This window comes from Ylistrum balloti, unplaced genomic scaffold (genome assembly GCF_031769215.1).
Source record: "Ylistrum balloti isolate Yb309-2 unplaced genomic scaffold, AGI_CSIRO_Ybal_v1 Utg371552, whole genome shotgun sequence".
NCBI classification, from domain to species: Eukaryota; Metazoa; Mollusca; class Bivalvia; order Pectinida; family Pectinidae; genus Ylistrum; species Ylistrum balloti.
In genome coordinates, this window is record NW_026782798.1 from 125,149 (window position 1) to 137,471 (window position 12,323).

The 12,323-nt window shown below is 34.0% G+C and overlaps 1 protein-coding gene across 1 annotated transcript in view; it reads right to left on the reverse strand.

The window, feature by feature from the left end:
* Nucleotides 1–12,323, reverse strand: part of LOC132562946 (kinesin-like protein KIF26B) — a 264,719-nt gene that overhangs the window by 64,088 nt on the left and 188,308 nt on the right. The window contains exon 7 of the mRNA XM_060227723.1: nucleotides 11,338–11,816. Coding sequence (XP_060083706.1) covers nucleotides 11,338–11,816 — 479 coding nt within the window. The remainder of the gene's footprint in view (nucleotides 1–11,337; nucleotides 11,817–12,323) is intronic.

A 12,323-nucleotide genomic window follows, 5' to 3' on the forward strand; every position in this document is an offset into this window, starting at 1 on the left:
TTAAACATAAGAGAGATCTGAGCCAAGAGGGGCTAGAGCAGAGAGAAAGGGGTGTAACCATTTTCCAGTTATATGTCATAGTATCACCCCCATGGGACTGAATAGACTATAATCATGATTTTAGCAAGTGTCCCATATCAAAAGTTTTCAAAAGAAATTCTGTCAACATAAACTAATTAGCAGGAATTCTGCAGTTAGTTACTGAGATCATTTAATTTCTTTCATGTCTACAGAAATCTGGAATTTTTTTTTATACATAAAGAAATAATAAATGGCGGAAAAGGCTGGCACTCTTATAAATAACTATTAGAGTTGAGAGCATTATGTGGTAATTTTTGGTCATAATCTAAATAGTTGTCATCTTTTAGAGGACAGAAAATATCTTTCATGTAACACATGATTAACATTTTTATATAGGGTGATGTACTTTTAAAAGTTATGGGACACACTGTTTCCATGTGAAAAAGTCCACCTGCAACAGTTGAGTCAAGGTGTCCAATCCAAGGTGAAAACACACATATGAGAGCCATTATATTCTGGATAAGATTTTTTAAAACTGATGGAGATAAATTTTGGGATACCTAACATTAAGATTATATATGTCAATACAGGAGATAAGTTTTGGGATACCTAACATTAAGATTATATATGCCAATATGTCTAATACCAATTCATGATATAAGAACATAAAGATAGTTTGAGATAATTTTTACATTACCCTTACAGTTATACAGCTAATGTTAAGAGAAAGTCTGTCAGAAATTATCTGCAAAACCATACTGGATACTTCAGGACTATATCAGCTGCAGATTGACATAGGTCTTCCATAAAACATCAGGTGTTTACACAGAAGATGGAAAAAAACACTGCAGCATCTCCAAGCTGGTGAGAGTTGATTGATTCTATAATTATTTCAAAGATGTGTATATGTCTGTTCTGGTATTAGATCCAGCCACATCTGTTTTTCAGAAGAACTGGGTACTTTTTAAAGCAGACTATGTATAAATAAGAGAAAATATCCATGGATGAAATTTTCCCCAAATCATATATCTATAAAAGATACGGATAATACTCAATATAATAGTAAATTTTTTGATGTCTTTTAATTATATTTTACCATGACTCTAGGTTTGTTTGCAATGAAAACATTATCATTATGAAAAAACAGAAAAAAATCCAGGAGTTATCCCCCCTCACATACAAAAAACTTTCTGTGAAGTCATGGATTGCAGTAGAAAATAAAATGTGGTGTATTTCTTTGCTACGTTTTCCAGAGTTTACTACAAATTTCATTTTTTCCTGTTGCTTAGAGACGCCTTATCAGTGGTATTTCAGGTTAAGCAAGGCATGAAAAATTCATCTAGGAAGATTCACTCGGCAAAGATATCACAAGAGTTTCAATGACTTGGAATCATGTCCACATCTCTGTCATTCCACTCAGCGAGATCAATACTGTGATGAACTCTGTGAATTGGATGACATGTAAGATATGAAGAGTATGTACAGTTCGCTGATTAATGTCTTAATTATACTGGTCAGACCCCTTGCCACGGACATCCAGTTATTGTGTTTCCATATGACCATTCCTCAATATGCATGCAGGCGAATGATGCATTCCAAGTTGACTCCATCAAACAACTTCACCCAACTGCACATAGCAACAGAATTTGCTGCATGGCAGGGTCATATTTCAAACTGACAGATATTCAAATTCTGATAGCCCCTATTAGAATCTGGATAGAGCCCTTGATTGAATGCAGATTTCCCGTTTGAATATTTTGAAGCAACAGGCATTACAATATTCAAGTTTGGCTGTGAGAAAAAGTGAAATTACAGTATTGTCATATATGCATTTGAACATATATATGTATATTACAAACAAAGAAAAATAAAAAAAAATAGAATCTATTTCTGCATTTTTCCCTCAATTAAATTTAGGCTAATGAACTTTTATCATAATTCATTGTTCAATTAGACTTACTATAAGGTACACAAGTTTTATATATATAGTGTGAATTTCAAGACAGGTAGAGGACCTGAATTGTGAAATTCAGCTTTAAACACATAAATATGTCAGCAACATATAGATGTTTAATAGGGTGTATACAGAAACCCTTCACTTTTCATAATCATAAAATGGCAGATTTAATAAGATATATCGACTGAACATGAAACTGAATTGAAAAAAAATCAATTTCAAATCATGAATCACATCCAATTCTTGAAATAAACAAGCATCAAATCACATGTCATTTGAGCATGAATGAAATTGATTTGAAGCAATTCAACTTTCATATTGAATGAAATTTTCAAGGGTGAGTGACAGTGTTAAAAGTCAGCTGGCATTAGCCATACATGGTATTGCTGAGCAGCATATTAAAGTGCTACCCACCCTAAATGATAACAACATTTAATATGGAAAATTTTTTTTTGACAAACATGTTATCATTGAAAACTGAAATATTAAATTTCCTTTTTACTGGTGGCGAAAAAGTGAATCTAATTGGCAAATTGATGGCTCGGATATTCATCTATATATCCGCGATATTGGCCATCAATGACAATTCTGTCACATGCATCATATGCAGTGCCATTAGCCGTCAATTTGTATAGTTTTTACCTTTCTTTTTATTTCCCCTGAACATGCAAATCATTAAGCCGGCATTGCATGTGTCAATTGTAACCGACAACGAAATATAATTTTGAAGGACGTTTGTTCTTGTTCCCTAATCTTTTCTTGTCTCCGCAAGTTTTTATTCTGTCAACTTTTACCCAATTAGTATTCACTGACATGCATTGTAGCCCTCCATTGCACAAATCAACGTATTCCTCTAGAGAGATGTCGCTTCCAAACTCAAGCAAACACTATTAGAGGGAAGGAGGGAGGCAAAGAGGATAAATACAAATTAGATAAAAAAAATTTACATCAGAAAGCACCAGTTATTTGCCAAACATCGAGAAAACCCATCGATTAACAGATTACAGTGAAATTATCATGTTAAAAGAAATTTGTTGAAATGAAATGCAAATCTGCTAATTTCAAGTCCAACACTGCAAAGAAATTTGAATAATTGGACATATTGAAAAATCAATTTGAAAACTCCAAGAGAAAGGTACATATCAATCACTTTTATAATCAGTTGAGAACAATGAGAGTGATTCTGACAAAGCATGATCTTAAGAGTGACTTTATTTTTATCGATGAAAAATTAATTATCCTAAATATTTTTCCAATTCTTGCCCATCTATTAACGTCTTTTAAATTGAAATATTAATGACAATGTTTCATAAACATTCCTTGAGCAAAAAATTACTCAGAGTCCAAGACTATAAAACATCAATAATAGTGTACCTATCTAAGGAACAACGGGAAGTGAACTGAACTCTATTTAAGCTACACAGCTGTTCTCATTGTTCTCACTCATAAAACGTCCCAGAATCTTACAACAAGTACCTGTAGCACGAAAAATATTTTGTAATTGTCGTTTTATCAACCAAATGATTTGAAAATTACACAGTGCGTTAACTGTGACAGGGCAGTAGTTTTCTTCGAGGACAATCCTACAGGAAGAGATGCTATTGAAGAGACCAGTCGTTAAAATCTACTAAACGTGCTACAGGTAATATTGAATTACACGCATAGTAATTATCAGAAAATTTTCGTTACTGTAAGTTCTATGAGTTTTTGGATATAAAGTGTCGTTTCGAGTCTACTAAAAACCTCTACAGTTAGTAACCAGCAGAATGCCTTACATGTGTATTCCATAGTTAAAATTGACCTTAACAAATACTCAAGGAACATTTGTAACAACGAATACATTTTTTTTTTGAAATAACAAATCTATTGATAAATACTCCATGAAATTTTGAAATATCATCAAATAAACAATAACAATCCACCAATGTGTAGGAAACAAAAATCATTACGTAAACAAAACTACTAATTATTTATTAAAGACAATGCAAGCCATTTTTATTATCTTTTTTGTTTTCATCTTTTCGGTTGACCACAAAATACAGAACAATCTGATGGTAGCTTTGTCTGAAGTGCATCTTTCATTTCAACTTTTGACATTCAGATCCGAGGGTTCAATAGGTAAAACCATCCATAAATCAGATGTAAAGCAGACAAAGATATCAGTAATGTATAATGAATCAATGTCCTGTATGTATTCCTTGCTAATTTCAGTGTGACATGCAAGTTAATAAATTGCCATTATCCCCTAGAAACACCAACTTTAAAAATCGACTGACTAATGAATGTATATTAATTAATAATTAATTACTTGTGACCAACTGTGGACCATATGCCTATATATTGACCACAGCTGAAATGCTAATGTCCTTATAAAGCTTTGTCCAGACTAAAGAGGGCCAGGGGGCATATGGTTTATGTGGCGCCCTCTAGAGGTTGATACTGAAGTCTATCACTTGACAATGAGGCTTGGCTATTGTCAGGTAACCGTACACCTGAACGACTCTACCTGAATCATAACGCCCATCACTTAACCCAATTAGTTAATTAATGTTACGGCTATTTGTGGTAATGAGTACAAGCGGTATGTATTTCTACAATGTCCTGAACTAGAAATGGACATCCATATCAACCTATGATGGCTCTCCACAGAATACATCAGTTCAGCTTGATGGTTTTATAATTGGTGCCATCATCAATAGCCCCGAGAATTTGATACCCGAAGTCTTGACATGACAAATGCCATACTCTACTCCCATTTAACTTACAAATGACTTTTGTCTTCACAAAAATGACTTCTGTCTTCAAAAATATGATCCACCCTCGAACTTGATATTTTCCAGACGCAATGAACTGTACAGAAGCCATAGATGATTTAAGAAAGATTATTTACAAAATGTCTAAAGTTAGCTGAAGTAATACAGTATTGACAGAAGATTTTTGAAAACATATTTATCCGTTATCAAACAATTTGATTTTAAAAACTCTTTTCCACAATTAGGCAAACACTTCAGAAGAAGTTTGTACCCAATTTGGACTGTTGTGTTTATAAGAAAACAGTCGATTACATTCAGATGTATTTCAATGTAAAAATCATCAATTGATTAATACGAACAAGATGGGTTTTCCAACAGGTGGAACTAATTTTTTCTCCAAGTACAAAAATAATAAGAAATTTCATCAGGAGAAATAGCTTGTTTTTATAGAAGCACTGAATGGATAAAGGTATAAAAAAACCGTTATTTACTTGCAGAACCTACAACTTTACATCTAATGATGGGCAATTTGTAGTATTATGCTGTGACATGAACGTCACTTATCTTAATAGGAAATATGAATAATATCATCAAGTTGTTATCTCGGTGAAGCTTTGCTAATTAATGTAACGAGGTGTAACGGTGACTCAACACTGACTAAGACACAGGAGGTTTGACCTCCCCCTCCCCCTCCCCACTCCCTTCAGATTCATTTCACTAAGATATTTCTGTTAGAATTGGATCCCTATCCCCACTTACATAAACATATATCTAGGTCAATTTCTCTTCCTCTATCTGTTTTCCACTTCTCTATATTGAGTTCCAGCTGCTGGTCAGTGGTCATATGTCCAGTCACTGGTCATAGGACTCAACCCCAATAACACAATGGTGGCTATAGATGTTAATTAATTGTGTGGCATGTCTCTTGGGTCATCAGTACATATAAGTGATTATATGAGCCTCCTAACAGTAAACTTTTATTTCATAGGGCTCCATCCTCTGTGTTATGTGAACTCCAGAAAATTCACTTGATTTAAATCTTTCTTCTTCTTTCTAACTTTTACATTTTCTCCATTTAAGTAAACATTAGCTTTGATACACAATGAATTCTTTATGTCTTTCAATCTAAAGCAAATCAGCAATAGGCAAATGGAAAATTTAAAACATTACATTAGAATTTTTTCCTTTCTAATTTTCAAATCATATATATATTTCTAACCCAGATATTTCTTTATCTAGTTTGTAAAATCTCCCAATATCATTTTGTTCTTTAATAATTTTTTCAATCACAGAAAATATTCACCAATTTTCACAAAATTTCTCTTTGAACTTATTTATCAATCAATAATTTGGTCCTATCAGTTTTGATATCTACACTTGTAAGGTACATGCTATAAACATCGACATCCATTTCTTCTCCTAGGTTCTGATTACAACAACTTTTCTCTGTCAATTTCAGCCTTATCTAACTTTGTACTATTCTAACCAGACACATATTGACATATACAATATCATCAATTTGGTGTTTGTTTCATGTTTGCTGTCCATTCCGCCTGCAGTCAGAACATTATGTGAGTATTATTTGTCGGCACAACTTTATCATATTAGAAATACAAAGGCAAAGTAGCCTTCTAGGCCATTAGTGTTGTACTGTCATCAAAACCTCGACAGGATCACTATTGCTTCTCTTATCACATCTGTCAGAAATTTGACAAGACCAATTGGAGTCAAAAGATTAATAGGAAACTGGCCATTCAATGGTGGTAAACTACCTGACTGACCAATGGTCACCTTGACCAATACTGGTCAAAACCAAAAACATTCATATAATAGTAAAGCCCAGCTCAGAAATGGAAGAGAAAGCACCCCAGCAACAGTGTATAGAGACGGACCATCAATCTCCCTTGACAACCAAATCAAAGCGAAGAATCGACAATAATTAGTCATCACTCTGATCTCTAATCACACTACAGACATTTCTAGCTGATATTTGCCATTCAATTATAAGTATGATTAAAAACCCTTCAAATAATGCCATTTTTTTTCCTTTTAGTACAAACTTAGAAAACTGAAACTTCATGCATAATAAATGAAATATTCTTTTAAAAAGGTACATTTGAATCATTCCCATATTTGAGATATTTTCTCTGGAAAATCAGAGGCCACATCATGGTATTTTCACTTTAATGAGCAGATCTTTGGTAACCACCTTTTAAAATATCAAAGTTTTCCATCAACAGAATATACATAAAAAATATCAACAAAAATCAAAAATTAACTGAATTCTAAACATCACAAATTAGACCTATCTGTCCTGCATATCATGTCATCTACCACAAACTTGGCGTGGTTGACATTTAGTAATCTTCATACAAATGAGGATGGACAAAAAATGAACGGAAACATGGTTGGAAAAAATCAAAGAAAAAAAAGAATGATTATTTCAGTAAATGGCAATATGGCAACTAATTTTCCTTTGAATTATATTGGTATGTGTCATCATATATCAAGATTATCTGAATGGGATGCTATTGTGAATGAGTAAGGATATATGATAGCACGGCATGGCCCCATTTATAGTTCTCGACAATAACGCAGTGACCTCTATTATGCCAACTCTCCCCTTTTCTATGACACCGCATGCATATGCATGTGCACAGGAAATTAAACAGCTTTTCACACTCGACAGGAGTACACAGAACCCAAGGTTAAAGTTCACATCGAGCAATCACATGATCAGTCTAAGTGATGGACAGATTTTCATCAGACAAAATTGGATTGATTGTCAGAAATTAGCACCATGGATAACCCTTCATAAGCCTTGGACAACCAGCAACAGGAAACCCCAGAAGGCTCCGGGAAACACTTTCCAATCTCAAACTGCCATACAGCTCAACAGGGGAGGATATGTTTTTGACACTGTGTGAATAGAAAAAGGAATTCAAATCCATTCATTTTGAGATCAGTTTTGAAATTTCTGATGTTCAGTGTGGTTTTTTTTCTTCCCTTTTTAAGAAAAAAATGAAAATGTCATGTAGTCACAAATGTGTTATATTATCCATAACTATATATATATATGTGATCTTGTGTTGCAAAGATTTTAAAATTTTTTCTTCATACATGTATTTAAAAATCATAAAGTAACTTTAAATATAACTTAAATCAAAACAAAAAAAATTTTTAAAAAAATCCTTCATAGGAATTTTCCTGTATGAAATACTCACATAGTGACTATGTATACAAAGAGTGCTATTGACTGAAAGCTACAATAAACCTCCTCATATCTTATCATACTCATCACAATGTTTACATAGTAGACACAATAAAGACATTCAATAAAGATAAAAAGACAAAGCATTTTTATTCAGAGTATATCTTAATATACACTACAACGAGGTAATATGTACCCTGGTGTTGCCATGTAATAAAGATTTAGGGTCCCTGGTCCACATTTTGGTACCATTGTCCATGTTAAGAACAAACAGCTTTACACAATTATTAAAACATGGTATTTATGACAAAACTGATGTCTAGACAACATCATTAAATATGATTACTGAGTTCTTAGCTGGTATTACATAACAGTATTTTAGAAAATTCCTAACCATGTATAGCATATTTTGAATTATTCTTGGTACACACAATGTGAATATTTCATGTTGATGAAAATTTGTTTGATAACCAGAGGAAAAAAATATAAACCAAAAGAGTGACCAAAATTATTGTTTTTTGGGTTATTTGTACCTTTGTAAAGTAAGTTTTGGTATCTTTTTAGCAACTTCTTCAAAATGAATGATCCAAGGGAGACAACCTCGACTCCTTGAGCATTTTCTGCTGAACAGATTGCAGACTCCCTTTTGTGTGTCAAAGTAACATTAAAATGTCAAAGTGTCTACACAGCAGTTTCATAACAGAAGAGAAAAATGAGGGATAAGCTTGGAAGGGGGAAGACATGTTGAATGACAATATTTCCTAACATGAAATACAGAGTTAAGGTCAAAGAGTACAGATTTGACACACCATGAGACACAACAGCCGTCAAACTCTAGCCTATCACACTACTTAATCTCATGGTTGACCACAAAATTTTTTATTTACTTTTTTCAAAAATAACTTTCGACACTGTAGGTGAATGTTAAGATGGAATGACATCTTGAATGTATAATTTCAACGAACTGACATTTTCTTCAGGGCAAAAAGTCATAAATTTCAACAGTTGAACATGTCAAACTTAACCCAACAAGGTTGGAAATAGTAAACACTAGATGTAGTATTAAGCCCAGAGGCCTTGCTTCTTATCGTAACACCCAATATTTTTATTAGTAAATTCATTCATACCTTCTGCCGACCACAACAGTAGGTCAATCTGCCTGGGGACACTTTGAGCTGACACTTTTCCTACAGAGATTATGTACATCAGTACTTTTGATTTGTCAATGAACAATGTGACAGGGAAATCATGGATAGCATCCCCTCTATGTTAAACATCTAGGTTGATTCAAATACAAAGAGAAACCTGTAATGTTCTACTGAACACTGTTTGATTTCTAGCTGTCATTTAGCTGATACGGATTCAAAAATGTTAAACAAATTCCTGTTGTTATCAAAAGAACATCTTCACGACTGGAATCACACTGTTTGTAATTTTGTGACTTGCCGAAACTGCAATTTTTAAAATTGTATCTAAACAAGAATTTTTTAGGACTATGCAGTGCAAAGTGATTTGAACGCTTAATTGAGCTGGTTAGTTGTAAACTTGAAATGAAACTTAATTTCATAAACAGATTCTTTCATATCTTAAGAACTTAACACAACCTCCCTCATACCTAAGTAGCTGTATCCAAATTTAAAAGTAAAGCACCGATTGATTGTGTGAATAAACTAGAAATCAATGATCCAAAACTAAGAAGGAGCCTGTTTTTTCCTTTGATTTTAAAGATATTCGACATTGACAAATTCTGATAAACAAGAAAAAAGCTCACTTTTGACGGATTCAGAGATGTGCATTTCAACATCAGAAATTGCTGAACATTGATCTCGAATTGTTGGCTCGTAATCAACAAACCATACAACATCTGACCAATGAAATGTCTTGATACAACAGCAATCAATCTAGGATTCAAATCGGCAAAAACTATCACACTCCTTATCAATCATCTGCTTAAAAAGATGTTCCGACTTGCATCTCGATAGAATCGAACAAACAGACCATTCACTGATTGATCAGGCTCTTAATTGTCATGTGATATTGACTAGATATTGGTTAACAGTCAGGAAGTATACATCGCTCTGATTGGGTATCACATGATCGGTGGAGCGGCACAATCGCATGACATCATCTTTCCAAAAGTAGTAAAGTAGCTGGAGCCAGTTACATGCCTCCTCCCATGGGAGTTGTGTGTCCCAAGAACCCCTCCCCGATAGTTCCAGCTTCGATTTATTCCTGTCAAAAGATTCTTATCGCGTAGATAATTATGACCTGTGCTAATTATACTCATTGCAGAATGAGTCATTCATCCTCATATTGATGAAAAATTGATAATCTTTTGTAATATACCGCTTCCAATTTTTGTGTTTTTCGATGTTTCGGTGCTATACCGATTATAGCTAATCCATATAGCTTATAATAGTAGCACATTTTATATGTAAATAAATCCATTTCAATCTGTCAATATGTTTTCAGAAATTCGATTGATTTTCTGAGTTCAACAATCGCAGGTGTCCATCTCCTGGGGTTTACTAAGGCTGAATATCCATTGTAATTAATTAAGTATCATTAATTATTTAAACTTCAACATTAGGACAATGCCCTTAAGCTATGTGACAATAAGTCTTCTCACTATCTATTTATTTCATATGAATTGTGGAAAAGTTATCAGAATATATACAGAAAATGTAACAAATCTAAATAACTGAAAAATTTTGCAACAAAAATGTTCATAAGACTTTTTCTAGAATGCACCATATGCAATAATTTACATGAAACGAAACCATATTTGATTTTGTATTATTTCTTCTATACGTCTGCCAAATCGCACATGCATTACCTGCGATCATATGCACACTGATATGAGCTATAATCCACGGTACTCAAGAAAAGCTGCATAAACGACCCGTTCTGCATTTTAAGTGACCTGACAGCGTTAAGTTACAAACTCAATAACACAGATTTTCATATTCCGATTTGTAATGCATGTTTTGCATGAAAACAACATTTCAAGACAGAATTATTGAATAATTTGCCTTTTTAAAGCCATATTACATGCTAAAGCTGGTTCTGCAATTTCGTTTCTTTTTCCATTGAATTTTAAATCATGTATGATGAATGCTTTTCATTTACGCATATCTGCATTAAAGTAAATATGACTGAACTTTGAACTCCTGTCATTCAATTCAGTCCATTATTTCAAGGACATTTCGGATCCCATATGGTAGTTTTTATCAATAATTTCAAAATTAGATGACATGAATAATCATTAAATGAAAAGAGTTTTATGGTCCAAAAAATTTGAAACAAAAATTAAAAGTTCAGCACTCGCTCTGTATATGTATGCCATATATTTATTTATAGCACAACTTTTGGCAAGATAACAAAAGACGACTTACCTGGCAAAGAACGAAGCCGCTGCTGATGTTGCTGGGGGTGGGGACGACATTCTGCTCAGAGAGGGCGTTGACGGGGAGGTGGGAGGGGGTGGAGGTTGATGTTGGGGGGGAGGCACTGTATAGTTCATATAGGGGGGCGTCACATAATGCTTTCCTTGGACTGGGCTCATCTGCATTGCATAGTGTCCTTGGGGTAGGGAGTGTGACTGCATTGCCATGCTGACCCCGGGGTGTACTCCCCCGGGGTGGGGAACCACTTCCATATGTTGCTGAGGCTGCACTTGTTGATGAAACTGAGCTTGTTGATGCATCTGTATCTGTTGTTGAACATACTGTTGTTGAAGTTGCATATCATGTTGACCACCACCACCACCCTGCATGGGGACCACAGGATGACCATTGGGCAGTCCACCCTCCATCATATACAGTTCGGAGGTGTACATCCGACTTTCTCCGCCCGACGGTCGTGCCGCAATCATCTGCAAGGATTAAAAAACATACAGCATTTCAAACACCTTGAATCACTTTTGACAAAACACTTAGTCATTTTCACACATGAGATTTGATTGCCCTTGACTTTTGTATGAGAAAAAGTCTTCCCCAAAACCCTAGTGCAAACACATGTTCCAAGAGAATCACTTTTCCACTATTTCATACTAACTCTACGATAATAAGTTTGAGTCACCACTTTTTTCTACAGCAATACAAACTGTCATGATCACATATATATACATAAATATAATTACAAGACATATGACTGTACCAAAAATTTGATTACGCAAAAAAATATATAGGACACAATTTTATTAACGTATTAAATTTCTTCAAAAAATTTTCAGTAGTTGTATGAGTGCATTTTGTTAACATGAAACCAGAAACACATGGTTAAAAAAAAGTATTTCAGAGGTAGGGGGTCAGTGTAGAGCTCCATACATGTACTTAAAACCTATGAATACACTTCACATGCCGGTGAAGTCATATCAAAC